The 23,867-nt window shown below is 36.5% G+C and overlaps 2 protein-coding genes and 1 non-coding gene across 6 annotated transcripts in view; 2 read left to right on the forward strand and 1 right to left on the reverse strand.

Moving 5' to 3' along the window:
• LOC126779918 (leishmanolysin-like peptidase) overlaps nucleotides 1–23,867 on the reverse strand; it is a 91,852-nt gene that overhangs the window by 44,841 nt on the left and 23,144 nt on the right. For all 3 annotated transcript variants that reach the window (XM_050504106.1, XM_050504105.1, XM_050504104.1), the window contains exons 2-4: nucleotides 2,523–2,623; nucleotides 1,923–1,953; nucleotides 1,137–1,219 (exon numbers count right to left, since the gene is read on the reverse strand). In XM_050504106.1, coding sequence (XP_050360063.1) covers nucleotides 1,137–1,219; nucleotides 1,923–1,953; nucleotides 2,523–2,623 — 215 coding nt within the window. The remainder of the gene's footprint in view (nucleotides 1–1,136; nucleotides 1,220–1,922; nucleotides 1,954–2,522; nucleotides 2,624–23,867) is intronic.
• On the forward strand, nucleotides 6,607–8,730 carry LOC126780078 (uncharacterized). 2 transcript variants are annotated; one of them, XM_050504339.1, is made up of 3 exons: nucleotides 6,607–6,709; nucleotides 7,244–7,375; nucleotides 7,992–8,730. In XM_050504339.1, the coding sequence occupies exons 1-3, from the start codon at nucleotides 6,664–6,666 to the stop codon at nucleotides 8,681–8,683; spliced, it is 870 nt and encodes a 289-aa protein (XP_050360296.1). In that variant the 5' UTR covers nucleotides 6,607–6,663; the 3' UTR covers nucleotides 8,684–8,730. The 2 variants fall into 2 exon arrangements, with proteins under 2 accessions (XP_050360296.1, XP_050360297.1); XM_050504340.1 differs by lacking the exon at nucleotides 7,244–7,375.
• On the forward strand, nucleotides 22,220–22,292 carry Trnar-ucu (transfer RNA arginine (anticodon UCU)). Its single transcript has one exon. It is a non-coding gene; the product is annotated as a tRNA-Arg (tRNA).

Consider the following 23,867-nt stretch of genomic DNA (forward strand, 5'->3'; position numbering starts at 1 on the left):
CTATTCTATAAATATATTAATCTCGAACTGTTTGTAGTGCATAATACAGAAAAACTATCAGCAAACCGCATTGAATATGTACATCTAAGGTTTATTTATATCTACTACTTCGATTGGAATAAGATATACAAGTTATATACGTCTAAAATGTGCGGTATAAATAATACAATGAGCGATGCATATAACGCCTACACAATTTCTAAGAGCAAACACATTTTACGCAACAATTGCTCGTGATATTATATTAATGCTGAACGTTATTTTTACTATTGTATTATATAAATACGCCTTCATTTCGTATTTTTACGTGAAAAAAGATAAGTTTAAAATGGGTTATTTATTTATGAGACGAATTTACGAGACGGTCCAGAGGCTACACGTGTATTTCTGTGTTTATTATTCATTTCGTGTTCAGTAATGGAAAACATTGTAAAGGATGAAAATCGTATTTTATGAAATTAGTAGACGCACGAGCAAATGAGTCACCTGTTCGTAAGTGGTCACTTTGTGTTGTGTGATATTTGCGCTATAAGAAACATTAAACGTTTCTTAAATTTCCAATGCGTTACCAACATAGGAACTAAGATGTTATGCCCTTTGTGGCAGTTACACTGGTTAACTCATTCTTAAACTGGAACACAACAATACTGAGTATTGATGTTTAAAGTATCTGATCAGTGGGGTAGTACCTATCCAGACGAGCTTACACAAAGTCCTACCACCAGCCAAGTGGTGGTGGTATATCCGAAAGTATCCGAACGGTGTGTTTTTTTTAAATTTAGTTGTACAATAATGTATAGTAATGTACAATAATATACAATAATGTATACTGGTGGTAGAGCTTTGTGCAAGCTCGTCTGGGTAGGTACCACCCACTCATCAGATATTCTACCGCAAAACAGCAATACTTGATATTGTTGTATTCCGGTTTGAAGGGTGAGTGAGCCAGTGTAATTACAGGCACAAGGGACATAAAATCTTAGTTCCCAAGGTTGGTGGCGCATTGGCTATGTAAGCGATGGTTGACATTTCTTACAATGCCAATGTCTAAGGGCGTTTGGTGACCACTTACCATCAGGTGGCCAATATGCTCGTTCGTCTTCCTATTTTATAAAAAAAAAAAAAAATAGACTCACCTGTTAAGCTTAATTGGGCCCGCAGTCTTTCTTACTTTTAACGCATCTTCCCAGAATCTTACCGCTTCCGGTAGTATTGTATTCTGAAAAAAGACGTTACTTTTTAATAAATTCTGCTTTTAATATAGATTTAATTAAAAAAGTATGATTGCCTGATTGAGTTTGGAAGTTTTCCAAGCCCCTGGGTCTGGCCTATAAAGAGTACATATTAACCTTATCTTTAAATTTTAACTTAAAAAATATAGCCATCATGCAATGCCCTGACGATTTGAAACATGACGAAAGTTTTTAACATAATTTATAAATAAATAAAAAATCACGATTCAACACAGGCGGTAGAATTTCTGATGAATGGCTAACACCTAGCCAGACGGGCTGACACAAAGCAAAAATATAAACTCTTGCTTTCTTATAACAATACACCTCATACGATAATGTGTACCTACCCAGACAAAGCACGAAGCCTTACCAATGATACCAATTATATAAATCTGACATACTTATCACAATTAGCAATCAGTAACAGCCTGTTAATATCCCACCGCTGGGCTAAGGCCACCTCTTCTTTTTAAGGAGAAGGTTTGGAGCTTATTCCACCACGCTGCTCCAATGCGGGTTGGTAGAATACACATGTGGCAGAATTTCAATTAAATTAGACACATGCAGGTTTCCTCACGATGTTTTCCTTCACCGTCAAGCACGTGAAAATTCAGTGGTGCTTTCACCGGGTTTGAACCCACTAGGCCATCTTGGCTTTTTAGCAATCAAAAATACATAAATACTCACATTTATCATGTCGAATTTCTCTGGTTCTAACCTGAAAATAAATAACATTTATATAAAACTTTATAAACTTATAAAACACATTAAAATGTAGAAATAAACAGCTCTTTTATTTAAAATTAATACAGAGCAAACCGACCACCTGATGGTAAGTGGTCACCGCTGCATATAGACATGGCATTAAACGAATGAAACGATCGCCGCATGGCTATTTTTTCATACTGAAAATTTGCAAACAAATCATGATTAAAAAAAATAGCTGAGTTTCTATAACCGGTTCTTCTCAGGTCAGGGTATTTCTTTTCCGGACCGGTAGTAGTTTCTAATTTGACAACCAATAAGTAAGCGTAATGCTTCTATATTGAATAAACGATTTTATTTTTCCCTTACATCAATGCGCCCCCAACGTTGGGAACTGAGATATTATCTCCCGTGCCTGTAGTTACACTGGCTCACTCTCCTTTCAAACCGGAACATAATAAATACTAAGTGTTGCTGTTTGGTGGTAGAATATGTGCTAAGTGGATGGTACCTACACAGACGAGCTTGAAGCCAAATAAAATATATTTAACATAAAAATAAACTTAATAAAAATATCCTCACCTATATACAGAGTGGTCATAATATATACTTATCCTCAAAGGCTGGTCGATGCTTCTCTTCTTAACTATGTGCGGTGCTTCTATATGAACACCCCGTATAACCTGAAAGAAAAAAACGAAAAAAATTGAAAAAAAATATGTTAGAAATTGTACTAATGTTGGGCGAAATCCTTTTGTGGGGGTTTGTAGCTTTCAACACGCTGAACCGCCCATCTTGATTCGCGATCTCTATTTTGCCTCGTTGGTCCAGTGGCTAGATAGCACACCCGGAGGTCCTCGGTTTAAATCTCAGGTCGGGCCAATAAAAAGTTATTGGGTTTTTCTGAAGAAAATTTCACAATAGCAGCCCGGAGTCTCGAAGTTAGAAGTGTGTACACTCCCGTGCCAGAAAGCACGTAAAGTCCAATGGTCCTGCATCTGAACGCTTTCCGATCGTGTCGGATTGCCGTCCCATCGGATTATGAGAGCTAAGGAATAGAGAGTGCACCTGTGTTTGCGCACACACTTGTGCACTGTAATATCTTCTGCGTACTTGGCTTATCTCTCTTGAGATTGGTCGCCATTGCAGAAGTTGGTCTGGAGGACATTATTATTCTATTCTAAAGCGTCTTGTATATATCATTTTTATTTGTTTCGCGTTACACATATTTTACAATTCTGAGAAAATGGTGTTATTTTATATAATGTTTATTAATGCCGACGAGTTAACTATAATGACGAGCCGGTTGGCGTGGTTGGTGGATGCTTGCCTTTCACTCCGAAGGTTGTGGGTTCGATTCCCACCCAGGACAGATATTTGTGTGCATGAACATGTCTGTTTGTCCTGAGTCTGGGTGTAATTATCTATATATGTATTTACAAAAGAAAAGTAGTATGTGCAGTATATCAGTTGTCTGGTTTCCATAGTACGAGCTCTGCTTAATTTGGGATCAGATGGCCGTGTGTGTATTATTATACTGTATTTTTTCCGTAATCCTCTCGTCTCGACAGCATCGACTGATGAAACAAATGTATGTTTGAAGTACCGGTGACATGCGACAGGAGATGATGTTTTACGTGAAAATAAAATGTAGTAAACGCCGAGAGATCTCTATTGTTATAAGACATTGAGTGAATTGAATTAAAAATACAATGCAATTTACACGTAGATTTATATATAAAGATTTCTTCTAGAAATCGAGTTTACGTCTTAGAATCAAGTATTTCTTAATATTATAAAAAGTCTAATAATCTCGTTTAATTTTCAAAATGTCTTAAGTATCCAGAGACACAATTACATTAGTACACTTCCACAATTCTTCCAGCTTCTAGAACATTCCATCGCTTAACCGCAGGAAGGCAATTTTCATCATTATGAGTTCTTGTATTATCTGATAATGTTCTTAAATGATCCTATAACGAGATAAAGTTGACAATCCATTTGATGGTGAACGCAGCGATGGTGAGCTTTATCATCATTTAAGTGTTTACTTGGTAGGGCTTTGTGCAAACTATGGTGTCACCCATTCATCATATATTCTACAACCAGACAGCAATACTTAGTTTGAATGGTGAGTGACAGAGTAACTACAGGCCTCGACTGCCTCGTTGGTCTAGTGGCTAGATATAAGGCCGCAGACCCGGTGGTCCTGGGTTCAATTCCCAGGTTGGGCTAATAAAAAGTTATTGGGTTTTTCTGTCAGAAAATTCTCAGTAGCAGCCCGGGGTCTGAAAGTTGGAAGTGTTTACACTCCCGTGCCTCAGAAAGCACGTAAAGTCGTTGGTCCTGCGCTTGAATTCTTTCCGGTCGTGTCGGATTGCCGTCACATCGGATTATGAGAGTGAGGAAAGAGAGAGTGGACATGTGTTTGCGCACACACTTGTGAACTATAATATCAAGGACCAATACATCTTATTTCCCAATGGTGACGCATTGGCTATATAAGGAAAGGTTAATATTTCTTTTAGAACGAATTTCTATAAGCGATGGTGATAATTTACCACCAAGCAGCCAATGACAGTCTGCCTTCCTATTATATATCGGGGAACGACTGGAAGAATGTATGGAAGTGTACCAAGCATGCCGCTGGCATTGGTGATAGGTGGCGTGACGGACGACACAAATAGTGTAAGAACCAAAATCGAAATAATAGACTTATTTTTTCATAATTTTAAAGTTCATGTAAAAAATATTATTAATTAAGTAAGGAATAATGTGTGGTTAACTTTCACGTGCTTAATTTGTGTTTATAATTAAAAGGGAAACTTCGCGAGAAAACCTGCCTTTGTGAGATGTCCAATCTGTCACGTTTGTGTCCACCAACCCGTATTGGAATAAACTCCAAACAGCGTGGTGGAATATAATCCAAACTTTCTTAAAACAGGAAACAATCCAACGACGCGTTGAAATTTTAATTTTATTTTATCGCGTTATATATCTTTATACTATCAGTGGACGGTCAGCTTCATATTAAATTACCTATTAATGTTCGCAGCTCTGAACTGGTGTTACAATAACGGGTACAGAGTTTTATTCTCCGTTGATGTAATTTAGTAATCCGAGACGAATGCTTGCATATAAGTTTTTTTATTGTTTAATTAATCTCAATCAAAAAAACATTACTATAATACAATGTTAAAGAAACATACATTATGTAATAATATTTGAATGTACATAAGGATAATTAACATAATTATATACCTATTCAAATTAAAAAATAGATTACTGTGAGCCTCTAACGAGACCCCAGTCAAATATCCTAACTAATATTATAAATGGCAATGTGAGTCTGTCAGTTTGTTACGCTTTCACTCGTAAACAACGAAACCGATTTTAAAAATTCTTTCACCGATGGACAGCTACAATATCAGCGAGTGACATAGGCTATACGGTGTCCCCGTATTCCCACGGGAACGGGAACTATGCGGGTGAAACCGCGCGCAAAACCTGACTCCGTCTCCATCTAACACGTGGTGGAAAACTAGTACTATATAACACATTAAGTTGTTTAGACAATTAAAGATGAAACACGTTTCTTATTTACTAGCTGTGATCGAGCAATATACATATTAATATTATAAATATGTTTGCATGTTTCCGAATGTTATCACCGAACGAATGTTAACACGAATGTTATCACTATCTTACCGCCAAAAATAAACACGCACACACACACGCACACACACACCCACACACAAACACATGCACACAGAAACACACACACACGCATGCACAAACACACATACAAATACCCATACACTTGTGAATATTCTCTTGTCACAAACGTCAACAATTTTCTTTAGACCTACTTTCTTTTTGTTATCCACTTTGTTAAATATATTATATTAAACACTTTATATTGTAATCTTTGTGGCCGTAGTCTTCATGAAATTTAAAAAACTGTATAAATATAATCTGTATACGCTGTTGATTACAAATAAATAAATAAATAAATAAATAAATGTTTGTAGTCGATAAACTCTGAAACTATTAAATCGATTTTAATTATTTTTATGTTAGCAGACGGTCTTTCAAATGGACCACCTGATGGTCACCAACGCCTGTAGACATTGGGTTTGTAAGATTAACCATCGCTTACATCGCCAATGCGCCACCAACCTTGGGGACTAAGATTTTATGTCCCTTGTGCCCATAGTAACAATGTCTTACTCCTCAAACTGAAACGCAACAATACTATTGCTGTTTAGCGATTAAATAACTTATGAGTGGGTGGTACCCACCCAGACCGACTTGCACGAAGCCCTACCACCAAGTAAAGAATTCTTTCTCCATTGGAAAGGTACTTTTTTCCGAACATTGGCTTAATTTTATTTCAATAATAATTTCAGCCTGAAATAGAGGTATTTAAAAAAGTACATGTACTCATATAATAATAATAATATCCTGGGACATTATTCACACACGGCCATCTGATCCCAAACTAAGCAGAGCTCGTGCTATGGGAAACCAGACAACTGATATATTACATATACTTCTTTTATTTTCTAAATACACACTTATATAGATATTTACACCCAGACTCAGGACATACAGACATGTTCATATATGTGCAGCCGCGAGCATAACTAGTATAATAACAGTTCTAAGTGAGAACGAAAATCAACTGCTGAATAAAAGCGTCATAAAAAAAATTACGATTGAAATGTTATTCGATTTTCAAATTTCGATATATTTATTGTTTTCAGCATGTAAGTACGCCTTTGTTTTTGAAATATGTTACTATAAAAAAATAGGAGTATTAGTTTTGATTTTGTTTTTAAACGTACATATAACAGTTAACCGTAACCGTAACAGCCTGTGAATGTCCCACTGCTGGGCTGAAGCACTCCTATCCCTTTTTAGGAGAAGGTTTGAAGCTTATTCCACCACGCTGCTCCAATGCCGATTGGTGGAATACACATTTGGCAGGATTTTAGTGAAATTAGACACATGCAGGATTCCTCACGATGTTATCCGTTACCGTCAAGCACGAGATGAATTATAATCACAAATCACAGTTGGTGCCCGCCACCTTCTTAAGGTCATCGGTCCACCTGGCTGGAGGGCGCCCTACGCTGCGCTTGCCGCTCCGCGGTCTCCACTCTAGGACTCGTCTGCTCCAACGGCCATCGGTCCTACGACATACGTGACCAGCCCACTGCCACTTCAGCCTGCTAATTTTGCAAGCTATGTCCGTGTCGCGTCAAACCAGTATTGTATATTGGTAATTTATATAATTCCAGATTCGCATGCTTCTGAGAATTGGCGGCTAAAAATAGATTACAGCGAACGAAAAGATAAACACACGAACGTCAGAATATTAAATATTACATCTGTACTAACGCCTCAATATGAATCGGTGGATAATTTACAAAGTATGCAGGCAATCTGGACTGTGTACAGTTTAAATACATATATATTCAATATATATAACATATTGCAACGCAGTAAGCCGAGATGGCCTAGTGGTTAGAACGCAAGAATCTTAACCGATGATCGTGGTTTCACCCGGGCAAGCACCACTGAATTTTCATGTGCTTAATTTGTGATTATAATTCATCTCGTGCTTTACGGTGAAGGAAAATATCGTGAGGAAACCTACATGTGTCTGATTTCACTAAAATTCTGCCACATGTGTATTCCACCAACCTTTAGCCCAGGCTGTTACTGTACTGTACTATTGCAATCGAAGGAATAATAAACGAATATATGACGAGTAAAGAATATATGTAATAACTTAATATTTGATTTACAAAGAAAATAAACATTCAAAACGAACCATATATACAGATAAATAAAAATTGAAGTGTCTGTCTGTGATTTCAAAATAACTGCCTCTTTTTGCGTTACCAGTTACTTTATTAATTTCAATATTTTATATGTTAAATTCGAATATCCATTACGTCCAAATTGCAGTTCGTCATAAATTAAATTCGAGGCTGTGAAATCGCGGGTTTATCTAATTTATAAATACAAAATTTATATTTACAGACAATATCCAGACTTTTAATATAAACAATGAAAAAATAAACAAACGCAATCGATTATACAACGAAGACAAAACATTTGAAGACGAAAGAATTCTAATTAATCAATTTTCTATTCATAACGAACGCGAACAACAAAATATAAAAGATAAACAACGAATTAAAAATAACTTGGATCACTTGGAAATTGTTAGAAAGAAAACAAATTATCCGACGCCAATATTCAATTATTCATTGCAAATGAATACATTTAAACCGAATGTTTTTAGCAAAATGGATGTAAGTGATGATTTAACAAATGGCGTTGGCGAAAACGCTTTACGACGAAAAACATTTGCTGCAACACTTAACGGGATATTTGATGAAAACTCCGAAATATTCAAAGAATTAAATAAACAGAACAAATTGATTGAACGAATCGCCACAACTCTCTTGCGTGATGAAATTAACAGGCGAGTAGGATTAGACGAATTGGATTTTCAGAACATTCTAGATTCTGTTGAAGCGAAGAGGAAAAGTACAACAGTGTCGACGACAACAACGACATCAACAACGGAGAAGTTAACGACATTGTTGACGCTGATCGATGAAACTGAAGTTAGGAACGCTTTGAAAAACGATCCTTTCGTGAAAAGGATTTTGAAATTAGCGCATAAAAAAAAATTGGAGTATTTAGAGAGAATGGGTTATGGGTAATATGTTTATTTTTAAATTAAATTAATGGTTTTATCATTTTATAAATTAAACAATCAAAATAATTACGAGATTCCTTTATCCATACAACAGCGTTGTTAAAAAAAAGACGCGCGCTAATTTAAAAACCGCCATTTTGTTGGTACAGAAAGGTAAATTAATTCATTATTGGCGCTTCTTGTGATTTGTTGAATGTGTTTGGATTTTTAAGAGTAATTGAGTAACTTACATCTACTTGTATGATTTGGTGTTCTATTTTCAAAAAGATCAATTCGATGTTTTTTTTAAATCACTCACTTCTGGATGCTAAATGTATAAATATTTATTGCATTGTACTTATGTGGTATATACAGCTATATATATCGCAGTAAATAGGCACTACTACAAAAATATTACACTTTTGTTGAACAGTCATGTCAATGTAAATAATAATATCCTGGGACATTATTCACACACGGCCATCTGATCCCAAATTAAGCAGAGCTCGTACTATGGAAACCAGACAACTGATATACTACTTTTCTTTAGTAAATACATACTTATATAGATAATTACACCCAGACTCAGGACAAACAGACATGTTCATGCACACAAATGTCTGTCCTGGGTGGGAATCGAACCCCCAACCTTCGGCGTCAAAGGCATCAAAGGCCAAGCACGCCAACCGGCCCTTCCAAAAAAATAACGAAACTCGCCGTAGAAAACGGTCGTAAATTATTCAGTGTGATATGCGACATTGACCGTAATAATCATAACATTACAATAATACACGCATCAAAATTGTATATCACAAGTCGGTTGACATGTCACGGGTGAGTAATTAAGTGATTTACAGAATAGTGATAAACGTTACTGGTTATAAGTTTTACTGGTGGTAGGGCTTTGTGCAAGCTCGTCTGGGTAGGTACCACCCACTCATCAGATATTCTACCGCAAAACAGCAGTACTTGGTATTGTTATGATCCGATTTGAAGGGCGAGTGATCCAGTGTAATAACAGGCACAAGGGACATAACATCTTAGTTCCCGAGGTTGGTAGCGCATTGGCGATGTAAGCGATGGTTAACATTTCTTACAATGCCAATGTCTTTGGGCGTTGGTGACCACTTACCATCAGGTGGCCCATATGCTTCGCCTACCTATACTATAAACATAAATAAATAAAGATTTATAACTTGTCATATGCAATTTTCCCACATTTCATTAATTAATGTCGGCTCTACGATACACATAATCACACTGTGAGAAATTTCTCAGATATTAAGATATTAGCCGAGAATTTTAATTTAAGGAAACGCTCGCTTACGCAATCAAACTTCCCATTAATTAATTAGACTGTTGTAGTTTGTTTTTTAATGTTTGAAAATAGGTAGGTTGACTGGAAAATGGACCACCTGAAGGCTAATGACCATGATACATGATGATACACTTACAGATGGGTCTTCTGATGTTAAATGGTTAACATATGTTGACTATGGCGTTAATGTATTCCACGGTATCGTGAGAAAGAGATCCCGCGGCGCTCCTCGTTAAGACGGAAAGGGTTCCGCTGGTTTTTTAGTGGTTATTCTGATGTTCGGGGCGCATTCGTGCTTTGGACACGGGCGAGTCCCACATACCCCCCACTGTTCTGGTGGGGAAACGTGTAAAGCGTTTTTCCAGCGACAAAAAAGAAATAAAATGGCGTCAATGTATGGATTTGGCTTGATGTATCTTGATGATGATGATGTATTCGAATAATATTACATTTGATTCGCGAATAGCGAACAATATAGAAAATAAATATGGATTAATAAAATTGTGAACAATTGTATGCTTTGACAGCGAACGACGATGCAGAAATGACAATTCAAGTTTTTTCTTTATCTAAATAGTTTGAGCTCCGTGACATTACATACTCCTTTGTAGCTGTCATTCTCAAAAACTTAATAGACTATCATTTTTAACACCATAGATATTGGCGATGTAAGAAATATTAACGATTCCTTACATCAATGCGTCAATAATCTTAGAAACGAATATCGTGACTCTTATGGCTGTAGTTACACTGTCTCACTCACCCTCCAAACCGGAACACAAAAATACTAAATGTAATTTACACACATCCACAATAATGTATTAATTAGTATTTTATAATATAAATATATTTTATCTGTCTCTATTGAACTGTCAACTCGGCTGACACATTGCGGAGCGCGGGAAAATAAAATATATATTGGAATTGGCGCGAAGTGAAGTCGGTGTGTGTGTTTATAACGAGATAATCAAAATATTATTTAATTTATAAAACCGATCTTACACCTTGAGTTAAAGCATGTAAACATTACACTAAGGCATGCTGTTTGGCGGCAGAGTATGATGTTACCTACCCAGACGGGCTCGTGTTTTGACGAGCCCGTCTGGGTAGGTAACATAACATACCAGAAGTCAAAAACCAGGCAAATGTGACACATCGATATAGGTGGTTATTGGAATAGTTTTAATTAAATAAAACCAATAAATTATTATGGAATTGTATTAATATTCTTTATGAACTTTATTTTATTTTGTATTTAATTAAAATTAGATTAACAATCCATTGTATTTGTATCCAATTAACCGTACATATCATTAATTTGACGTCTAATGGAACTCAATATACGCAAACAAAGAAATTGGTTATTGAAAAAAAATAAAAAAGCAGTAACGGTAATGCAATAAAAAATATATATTTTCTCATTATTACTCATCAATACAAAGTCTGTGTTTTTATTTAAATATGCCTATTTGCGAGTTACTAAAACTAAAACCAAAGATTTTTTTTGTCTATCTGTCTGTTTGTCCGGGGTAATCTACGCAACGGCTTTAAATCACAAATGCAAATAACTAATTATTTATATAGAACATTCCAAGGTATAGTTTAGTCTTTATTTCATCAAAATCGACTAATCTTCAGTCCATCAAATGTTACAGCAAGTCATTATGTAAGTTAAAGTGACGGGTTTTAAAGGATTTGTCGAAGGCTGATTTCCACGCTGCCGAAGCCGTTCATTCAATCGGCTCAGTTATCCGATATGAGTTAACAAACACAATTAGTATTCACGAATGAACCTATTGAGCCGTTTCGGCTAGAAATTGGTGCAAGTAAAAAACTAAATGTTTCACTCCAAGCTTCCGTCGTAATAAAGCTTCAATAAATGTAAACGCTTTTTAAATAAAATTCCAGTCTACACTTGAGTTGCAAGCCGGTTTTACTCACTTCATTCTGTTTCTGAATATATATCTGACAAAAAGACCTGGATTGTATAATTGCTGGAAGCACTGTATGGAAATTATACTATTGTGTTTTTAATAAAGAATAACTTATTAGTTTCTTCCCGGTTCTTCTCGTTTGCACATTCCGACATCCGAGTTAGACAATTCAAAATAACTTGTCAAATATTTATAGAAATATTTTGGTTCTGCGATGAAAACAAAAAGTTTTATCCAAATAGTTTTCATATAACTTAAGCTGGCTGCTTGTATGTTGTAACTTAGTATTGAACTTTAAGCGTAAGCCTGATCTTGGTTACGTAATCGAAGTAAAGTTTATGCATTGTATTTAATTTCAATCGACTTTTCGGTATTATTTAGAACTTTTCGTAACAGTGATATCATATAAATATCCCACTGCTGGGCGTAATGTCTTCTTTTGGGGTAAAGGCGTATTCCATTACACTGCCCCAATGCTACACATGTTTCTTGACGATGTTTTTCGTCATCGACTTCTTCGTAGTGACTGACACACTCTTGCGAGAGCGGTCGTTGTCGTCATGTATCACAATTGTTCGCATTGAGCATTCATTGTTCCGAATTGTGGTGAGGCTGGTGACAATGACCGTCGTATGGTCCTTCCACGTGGTCTGCTATCCCTCAAGTACTGGTGTTTTGCGGTAGAATACCAGACGAGCTTGCACAAAGCCCTATTAATATACTAGTATAAAAACTGTTATATACATGAAAATTTCTAATAAAACGGAACGCACCCAAAGGCAGAACCAGTATAACTAGGATATGTAATGCCAATATTCAAATTCGAACAACCTATTCCAATTCCAGGGCGAGTAGGGACAAACCTTATGTTTACATATTCCACGCAATTTGCTAATAGCTCTGCTGTATACACTACAAACGGTTCCCGATTAATATATCTTTGTTTATAATAACTTAAATACCACCATTTAAATACTTATATACACTTAAAGTCAAAGTCAAATTATACTTCATCTGAATATGCTCTGACAAGCAATTTTATTAATTTATTTATTAGATCATCAACAAAGTACACACAGATTCATTATAGCACACAGTTCATAAAATAAAAAATAAAAGAAGTGGTACCTCAATTACAGTTGATAACTGCATGAACAATGAGGCAACATATACCAAGTACAAAAAAAAAAAAAACAAATAAAAGACATCAAAATTTCAAGTTACAAAAAAAAAGCAATAAATAAAAAAATTAATAAATTAAAATAAAAATAATAATGCCAACTAATATGAATAATTAAGTATTACTTTTTAATCGCGTTATGGACCTTCTAAATTTAAGTATATTGTTGGTAAAGATGTTTACATCCTTGCCCATGTCAACGCATAGGTCTTTAAAATAGCAAATTTGAATCGTAATTTTTTATTTTAATATGGAAATTGAGCTACCACCGATTTCGAATGTGGATTCTAAAGAAAACCGACAAGAAATTCAACAGTTAACATTTTTAACAATCAAAGTTATCATACACAATTATATTAAACGGAGGTGAGCCAGGATAGCGAAAGAAGTGTTGTGTTATTATCAGTGCAGTACAGTAACAGCCTGTTAATGTTCCACAGCTGGGCTAACTCCTCTCCCTTTTTGAGGAGAAAGTTTGGAGCTTATTCGACCACGCTGCTCCAATGCGGGTTGGTGGAATACACATGTGGCAGAAATTCAATGAAATTAGACACATGCAGGTTTCCTCACGATGTTTTCCTACACCGTAAAGCGCGAGATGAATTATAATTACAAATTAAGCACATGAAAATTCAGTGGTGCTTGCTCGGGTGAACCCACGATCATGGGTTAAGATTCACCCCTTCTTACCACTGGGCCATCTCGGCTGATCGACCAATGATATCGCGTCACTTCAATGGTAATTTTTTTTTTTTGTCTTTACTCCTGCGATTTGAATAACGTAAACACTTAATAACTTTCATTTAAACACGATCCACCATCCAGCTTTAAGATTTAATAATCTATTATTTCCTTACAATGTTAGTTGTTTCCATGTTGGTTGTTCCGATGACTGATTCTACAACCAGGATTGGTTGCAGATGAAGAAACTCCTCAACGATCAACAGAATACTTTCTTTAATAGATTGGTAGACTAGCTAATGCAGCTAAGTTTAAGTGAAATTGGCGCTGTAAGAAATGAAATAAATGTTATGTCTTGTCTTCAACTAAGATGTTATATTTCTTGTGAGTGTAGTTACACTAGCTCACTCACTCTTCAAATCGGAACAAAAGAATAATAAATTAATGTTTGGCGGTAGAATATATTGTGATGAGTGGGCAATAGTGGGTAAGTGGTAACCAATATCCATAGACATTGTAAGAAATGTTAACCATCTCTTACATCGCCACCAACCTTGGGATAGTTCCCAAGATGTTATGTCCCTTGTGTCTATAATTACACTGGCTCACTCACCTTTCAAACCGGAATACAACAATACCAAGTACTGCTCTTTTGCTGTAGAATATCTGATTTGTGGGTGGTACATACCCAGACAGGCTTGCACAAAGCCCTAGCAAGTACTTTTTGTATATAGAAGCTTAATTTTAAAAACGTTTTCCAAATAATACACGAATGGTAGCTATTATTAGTTACTCTGTAAAGGAAAATTACGGCGACATTGTATTAATAATATTTCACACGCCAAGGCCATATTTAATTATTTTAAATTATTAATGATTGCCTCTAACAGAAACGACGGTCGGCCATTTTGTTTGCGTCTAAGATGGAAGGAAAAATGTGAATAAATATCTCATTCTATTTGGCAAGAGGAAAATTTAATGGAAATCTTATTGAGGATAAAACTTAAGTGAGTTTTACTTAGAGAATCATAAATAAGATTATTTATTACGTGAAAATGAAATTCAAACGTGTCAGGTTAATTAATTCAAAGTAAGTGAAACTTCAAAGCGCTGCTACTTATGTATATATAATAGTATTATATACTAAAATATTCTTCGAAGCGCGCTCCATCTGATATAAATTGTACGAATATTATTTTTGTCGTTTTTTACGTAATAGGACTTTGTGCGCGCCCATTAAATAAGTACCACCTCCCACTCATCAGATATTCTACTGCTAAGCAGCAGTTCTTAGTATTGTTGTGTTCCAGAAAAACCCAGTGGCAGGCACAAGGGATAAAATATATTAGTATGATTAATATTTCTTACAATATCAATGGGCGGTGGTTACCACTTACCATCAGATGGCCCATGTGGTCCGTCCGCTTGAAGTGCATTCCACATTCATACATAATTTATTTGACTACTTTATATATATTTTTTATGAATGTATGCACGCTTTTGACTCTACTTTGCCTTTTATAGCCGTTAGGTATGGGGCTCCGAGTGACATCCATCCTGAAGGTGTCTCAAAATCGCACCTCGACTCAGGATATAGACGGTAATAGGAAGCGCATCTTTTCCGAAACGATTGTAACTGGCCCAAATGAATTTGTCAGCATCTTCTTGCGAAGGCCGAGTTTTAAAATACTCAGCCGGATGTTAGGAGCCCACTGTATGGGCTCAGAATACGCGTGTCCTGAGGGTGCCTCCTGTGTGGCCACTTCTCAGCTTAGAAAACTGTCGACATCGAGAGGAAGCGCTTCTGCTCACAACACTGGGACTTATATTTATTGTTCCACGCTACATATATCCAGTAGCGAATCTAGACAGCGCGATTCAGGAATATGACTTAATCAAACAGCGCCATCTATCGCTATCGAGTTGTAACATACGCCATTATAACCAGTCTCCTCATTTATTAATATAGATGATGATACTGCTTATAAAGAAATAACAGTTTTGAAATCGAATATTTTCTTGAGAAATTTTGATTAATTCAAAATTATAAATGCGTGCTTTCTTTTTCGTATAAAACGAGAAAGTCCAAGATAACATTGGCTCTGCGTTTTTTGTAAATCTTCTAAACTAGAAACAAAAAAATTATTATACTTTCGAGACGTCATTTTATAGTTAGTTTTCGCCCACTTATTAGGGAGTTCCACTTGTGATGGATATGAAAAGTAGCCAACGTCCACCCTCGATGTTCAAGCTTGCTTTATCAAAGTCTGTTCTGTAGTTTAGCCGTGAAAGCGTAAACGATAAACAGAGTCACAAAGTAGAGAATATTAACGGAGCGCTTTCAAATAAATATAAAGACATTTTGTCTTCATAAAAGTCAAATATACTTTATATCTTTTATATATAAATGAGAACAAAGAAATATAGAGTACTAGCTAGTAGCTTTTGGCCGCGGATATACCCGCCTGTGAAGGTAGGGGGTAGTGATAGTATAATACTCGACAAGCCGGTTGGCTTGGTTCGTTCAATACTTGCCTTTCACGCCGAAGGTTGTGGGTTCGATTCCCACCCAGGACAGACATTTGTGTGCATGAACATGTCTGTTTGTCCTGAGTCTGGGTGTAATTATCTATATAAGTATGTATTTACAAAAGAAAAGTAGTATATGTAGTATATCAGTTGTCTGGTTTCCATAGCACAAGCTTTGTACAAGCTTAATTTGGGATCAGATGGCCGTGTGTGGAAAATGTCCCAGGATATTATATCATAATCATTTCAGACACCCCTGAGGAGCCGGGATGGCCTCGCGCTGCCATACGCACTAGCGAGGAGAGCGATGACTTCGCCCCCTGAGAAGAGCTCCGCCGAGCCACGAGCAGAGCACAGCACGGGAGAGGCCGCGGATGCGTTACATCAACATGAAACATCGGCGTGAAAGAGTAACGAAGTTCCATCCATACATCCTCATGAATTTTCGCGTTTATAATTACTAATATGATTAATGTTGCGACATATCCACGCACCTGCTCGAAGCTCTATCAAGAAAGTAAAGTATCCCAACAATTTAAAGATCTGAAACGAACCAATTGGGAACCTAACCAATTTTGATGGTATTTCAATTAGGTACGGTACCACCCACGCATAACGTATTCTACCACTTATCTGCTTAATATTATTGTTGATTAAAGAGTGACAACAGGCCCAAGAGACATCAAATCTTAGTTCACAGTTAGGCACATAGATTGCATTGCACTACCTATTTTAAATAAAAAAAAAATACTTTAGAGACTTAATATGTACAAAGCTAAATATTTTGTCCATATTATACACAAGCAGACGGCAAGCCTGTAAAACGTGACATACCATCACGACCTATTCCGAGATAAGTAAATACAAAATTTGTAAAAACATATAAATAATGTGTGGCATTGTCATTATGTTTATTGTTTAAAAAAAACATAGTTTACAGTCCATGAAGTAGGCTGGTCATGTGTGTCGAAAAGCTGTCGCAGCAGACGAGTCCTTGAGAAGATTTGATTTGGATCGCCAAACGAAGAGTAGACTTCTATCTAAGTGGACCGAAATTTCTTCCTAAATAATCATTATTGGCGTAAAAACCCGGACGCAGTCGGAGCGGGTCGCCAGTACAATATACACATGTAAAATATTTATACTCTGAGGTTCCTTTCTCTATTTTAATAATAAATGTAGGCAGACTGACAAAAGGGTCATCTGACGGCAAAATGGTATTGACAATATTTTAGACATTAACATCACGATTTAAATCATCATTTATCATCATCTACCAATCCGTGCCGGCATTCCAAAGAGGTTTGGTATATAAGCTTTGAGACCTCCTTAAAAGAACTTAACCCAGCTGTTGGAGATTTATAGCATCGCCAACGTGCCAACGTTGGGAACTAAGACTTTATCTTCCTCGTGCCTGTAGTTACACTGTCTCTCTCACTTTTCAATCCGAAACACGACAATACTAAATATTACTGTTTAGAACCCACCCAGATGGGCTCGCACAAAACCCAATGAGTAAAATGTCGAGTAAGGTATCCAACACAGCTGGCACAACCACAAACCCCAACAACCCAATTCTTTGACCAACACCGTCGTTATATAAATTGAGCTGAGCACATACAACATTGTAAATTTCAAATATTATATAATAATAAAAGATTCAACGTGACCATGGCCTTATTGTGTTCGATGAACAAACTACTGACGCTGACCTTTGACATTATATATAAACTATATGTATATTATGAAACCAATTCCAGGTCGCGTTTGTCTGTTTGATCGCGATAATCTCAAAAACTACCGAACAGATTTTCATACGGTTTTCACCGATGGACGGAGTGATTCATGAGGAAGATGGTAATTCATGAAGGTGTTGTGTTGGCGATGATTGCTGAAGATGTAGGAAAAAATCATACCGACTGGGAGTTTTACTGTGCCGTGTAAAGGTCCAGTGGTAAGAACGAGTGAATCTTAACCGAAGATCGTGGGTTCAAACGGACAAGCACCACTGAATTTTCATGTGCTTAATTTGTGATTATAATTAATCTCGTGCTTTACGGTGAAGGAAAACATCATGAGTTAACCTGCCACATGTGTATTCCACCAACCCACATTGGAGCAGCGTGGTGGAATAAGCTCCAAACCTTCTCCTCAAAAAAGAGAAGGGGCCTTTAGCCCAGCAGTGGGACATTCACAGGCTGTTACGGTACGGCTACGGTGTAAAACCAATAGATATATAATGTATGTTGCAGAAGCCGAGGTACTTTGTATAATTTGATCATCCGACATGGTCAGTGTCCACGTACAGCACGGTCGAGTGTTCTCAATACAATGATTTCGAGCCCCGCTCTACTCTCGATAACTCATGTAACTGTCAAAGCGTCTAATGTCAATGTCAGTGTTGCCATTAGTCGTAACAAAACTAACACAATATTTAATTACTATTATTTATTCTCAAACATGTATTACGATATAAAATTTTTATGTAAACACTACATGTATATAATACTATGTATATAAGTAATAACTAAGCTCACTTACTCGTTGATCTTGTCTAGATATAGCTCACTCCGAGGTCGGGAACCACAGATTTAATAAAAAAGTTAATTAATTTTTCCGTCCAGAAATTCTCGAAGTTCTGTCGAGTTAACAAACAGTCAGAAAAGAAAGACAAGCAATACAAAATCCGGACCAATAGATAGTCTGTTATATATCAAGACTTGTTACCTTATGTTAGTATATATGTATGTTTATATACGCGCAAATATATATCAATTATGAAGCGATATCAACATCCTTGCAATCAAAGCTTCCGTGTATTTTGACCTCTGTATAAATTTATTATGTTTGAGGAAATATCTAATAACAAGAAAAGAGATTTAAAGTTACAGCTTCCCAGATTAGATGTTTTAATTATTTAACTAAAATTATAATTAAAATTATATATATTATCTTATATACATATAATCAAAATATAATATATATAATAAATATATAAAGCCGAGATGGCCCAGTGGTAAGAACGCGTGAATCTTAACCGATGAACGTGGGTTCAAACCCGGGCAAGCACCTCTGAATTTACATGTGCTTAATTTCTGTTTATAATTCATCTCGTGCTTTTCGGTGAAGGAAAACATCGTGAGGAAACCTGCAACATGCAAACCATGCAAAAAAAAAAAGGGAGAGGAGGCCTTAGCCCAGCAGTGGGACATTTACAGGCTGTTACTGTACTGTACTGTACTGTATATAATCAAAATATCACTCATCGAGAAATCCGATTGACTTGAAAATTGTCACAGTCACTTCCACGACGTAGACGCTCACTAGGAATTTTACGCAAATCATATCCAAAATACAATTTTTTTTTATCTACCCGTGCAAAGGGAGGAATAACTAGTATTTATTAAATAAAATATGTTTGGTGTTACCCGGTAGTACTGTACTGTACTGTGATACTGGTCAAATAGCTATATTGTTTTATTGTACTTTAAATTAGGCCAAGCCTTTTTTTTAACGCTGAAAAAAAGCATTACGCGTTTCGCCCACGGGAACAGTGAGGTTATGTGGGGCTCGCCGGTGTCCAAGGCGCCGAGTACGCCCCGAACATCGGAATACCCGCTAAAAAACGGTACCCTTTCCGTCTTAACGAGGAGCGCCACGGGATCGCTTGCGCATGCTACCTTGAATTAGGCCAAACCTTATTTTGTAGTTACAGAAACAAAAAACTGTAGCGCGATTCAAGAGACAACTAGCGCCATCTAGTGACGGAAAGAACAATTAAAACAACACACAATGTAAATAGCCACTGGGTCATTGAGACCCTGGCCCTTTGGGCCGAAATAAAAAGACGCGACGGTCAAAACCGTCGATGAGGAATAGCGCGGGTAAAGGGGGCAACCCCGAGGCCCGTACCCAGACTGGCCTAGGCCAGCCAGGACGTTTCCCGCCTTTCTCTCGTTAATCTTTCTTTAACTATAAATCTTTTTAAAAGCTTATATATATATAGCTTATTATATATTAATAGTTCTTGGGAACTAAGATATTGTGCGATAAGTGCAATTACACGGTCACACTCACCCTTCAAATCGGAACACAACAACACCAAGTACTGCTGTTTTTCAGTGGAATATCTGATGAGTGTGTGGTACCCAGCCCGCACAAAACCCTACCACCAAGTATTGAATGATTATCACATTGCAAATATTTAAATTACACGCAATAACGCTGTTGAACCGTGAACAAACAGGCCGTGAAGAAAAACTATAATCATGTTACACTTTTTATCACTACATACTATCAAACGACGCGAATTCGCGAGTCTGAACGCGATTAATTCCAAAACTACCGATAATTTTCATAGTTTTCACCAATGGACGAATTGATTCGTGAGGAAACCTTTCGATGTATAAATATTAATGTATAATAATAATATAATAATATCCTGGGACATTATTCACACACGGACGTCTGATCCCAAACTAAGCAGAGCTCGTACTATGGAAACCAGAAAACTGATATACTACATATACTACTTTTCTTTTGTAAATACATACTTATATAGATAATTACACCCAGACACAGGACAAACAGCCATGTTCATGCACACAAATGTCTGTCCTGGGTGGGAATCAACCCATAACCTTCGGCGTGAATGGCGAGTATCTACCAACCACGCCAACCGGCTCGTCATGTATAATAATAATTGTTATATTATATACCATTATACGAAATGTATAATGATATATAACGATATTCATTAAAGGTATAAGAAAAAATTATTCCGACTGTGCTGAGTGCTGTGTGTACCGGGCTGTGTGTCTTAGCAGTGTGCGCCGCGAAAGCCGAAAGTATTTTACGTATTGTTAACTAAACCAATATACCTAAAATATATACAAGATAATGCAGACCGTTTGCTTTTTGACATGACATGTTGCTATTGGCCCAAAAGGCGTCAGCGTCACCGGGCGGCAAATTAAATTAAAATACCCAACCGGATGTTGGGAGGTCTTAAGGGCTCGGAGTACGAGTGTCAACAGCGTCTGTGAGACCGAACTTCAGCTCAGAAAACCGCCGACTTCGGTAAGGAGGTGCGTTTCGAACCTACAACTATTTACATAATATTATTATATAAATAGCTGCGATTCGAAGTATGACACGCTTTAAATTATTATATTATACCATTGATTGACGAGCGTGGAATTTATATTATTGTTCTTTATATTTAATCGGTAAATAAATAATCGATAATAAAAAACGCACACACATACATCAGTACAGTAACAGCCTCTTAATGTCCCACTGCTGTACTAAGACCTCCTCTCCCTTTTTGAGGAGAAGGTTTTTGAGCTTATTACAATGCATGTTGGTAGAATACATATATGGCAGAATTTCAGTGAAATTAGACACATGCAGGTTTCCTTACGATGTTTTCCTTCACCGTCAAGCACGAGATGAATTATAATAACAAATTAAACACATGAATATTCAAGGTTGCTTCTCAGTCTGCGGCCTTAAAGCCACTAGACCAACAGGGCAGTCACTGTGTACTAAGATGTTATGTCCCTTATGCCTCTAGGTATACTGTCTCACTCGCCCTTCAAACCGGAACGCAACAATACCGCCAAACAGCAATACTTTGCTGTTTGGCGGTTGAATCTGATGACTGAGCGGTACCCAAACGAGCTTTCAAAAAGCCACCACAGAGTAAAATCACACTTTCTTTCAAAATAATTTAATCTCACATTTCTTCGTCGTAACGAGAAGCTAATATTATAAAAACTACAATGGAAATCATAAAACATTTATCCTACCATCCGTTATCGGTAAGATAATTCAACTACACGTAAACAAAACGGACTGTTTTTTTTTATTATAGTTACTGGCCCCATATGAACGTTAAAATCACGTGTGACATACACAGTCCCTGTGGCGCAGAGGATAGCGCGTTGGACTTCTAATCCAAAGGTCGTGGGTTCGATCCCCACCAGGGATGACGAAATAAAATATTTTAATTATTGTGAAATAATTTTAGTAATTACATATAATGTGTAAAAATACATAAATATAAAATTGTTTTAAACATTTGTGTCAAACGTGAAATAAAACAAAAGCGAAAAACATTATAATTTTATGTACAAAATATATTTAAGCAAATAATAATGATAGCAATATCCGTTGTGAAGGAATTTATCAATAGCTCAACATCGAACTTGCGTCTTTAATATCGCTAGTTTCGTAAATCATTGCGCCTTACGCTTAATAATGATAATGTCAATCTTATTAACCGACTCAAATATTAGACAAAATCATTAAATACACAATTAACATCATGAAGCTACCTCTCAAATTATGCAAATAAATTAAAAATGAAGTAAACAGAACATGAAAAAACTTGCGACGAATTTATGCATAATCTATGTAAAATTAACCGGCATACGACCTTCACGGTTAGTATTATATTTAAATAATTACTTAAAGCGGGTCCAATTAATTGTCATGGTTGTCAAATATAAACATTAAAAATCAAGTTAATGATAGATGAACAAGAGGCTCGTATTTGTCCAAAAAAATCTGTATCTCAGTAAGTAACAGCCTGTTAATGTCCCACAGCTGGGCTAAGGCCTCCTCTCCCTTTTTTGAGGAGAAGGCTTGGAGCTTATTCCACCACGCTGCTCCAATGCGGGTTCGTAGAATACACATGGGGCAGAATTTCAATGAAATTAGACACATGCAGGTTTCTCCACGATGTTTTCCTTTACCGTCAAGCACGAGATGAATTATAAACACAAATTAAGCACATGAAAATTCAGTGGTTCTTGCCCGGGTTTGAACCCACGTTCATCGGTTAATGTTCACGCGTTCTACCCACTGGGCTATCTCGGCTTTTTTCTGTATCTACTTTCACGACGAAACCATTTATCCGTTTTCAATTAAATTTGAGTCCCAACGACGAAAACACAGGATACTATGTTATAACCAAGACTGAAAGCTGCGGGCGAAAATTTGTTATATAATAAAAAGCCTTATATATTGGTTATTATATTCGCCTGTATGTTTTATTTTTTATTTATTTATTTTTATACCTATGACACATTGTACATACGTATTTTTTTTTCCTGGGACATTTTTCACACACGGCCATCTGATCCCAAATTAAGCTTGTACATAGCTTGTGCTATGGAAAACAGACAACTGATATACGACATATACTACTTTTCTTTTGTACTTACATACATACTAATATAGATAATTACACCCAGACTCAGGGCAAACAGACATGTTCATGCACACGAATGTCTGTCCTGGGTGGGAATCGAACCCACAACCTTCGGCGTGAAAGGCAATCTATCAACCACGCCAACCGGCTCGTCGTCGTTATTAAAAACATAATATACACAGCATGTTATATGTTAGGGGGACAGGGGCAAATATTAGGTAAAAAAATAGCCTATGTCTTTCCTGGGGATCAAGCATATCATATTTCTCCTTATATACATACATAAAAAAACACAGAACGATTCAATACCCTTTTCATCGAGATGAGATTGAAAGTAGAAAAATAATTTAT

Source organism: Nymphalis io, chromosome 30 (genome assembly GCF_905147045.1).
Source record: "Nymphalis io chromosome 30, ilAglIoxx1.1, whole genome shotgun sequence".
Lineage (NCBI taxonomy): Eukaryota > Metazoa > Arthropoda > Insecta > Lepidoptera > Nymphalidae > Nymphalis > Nymphalis io.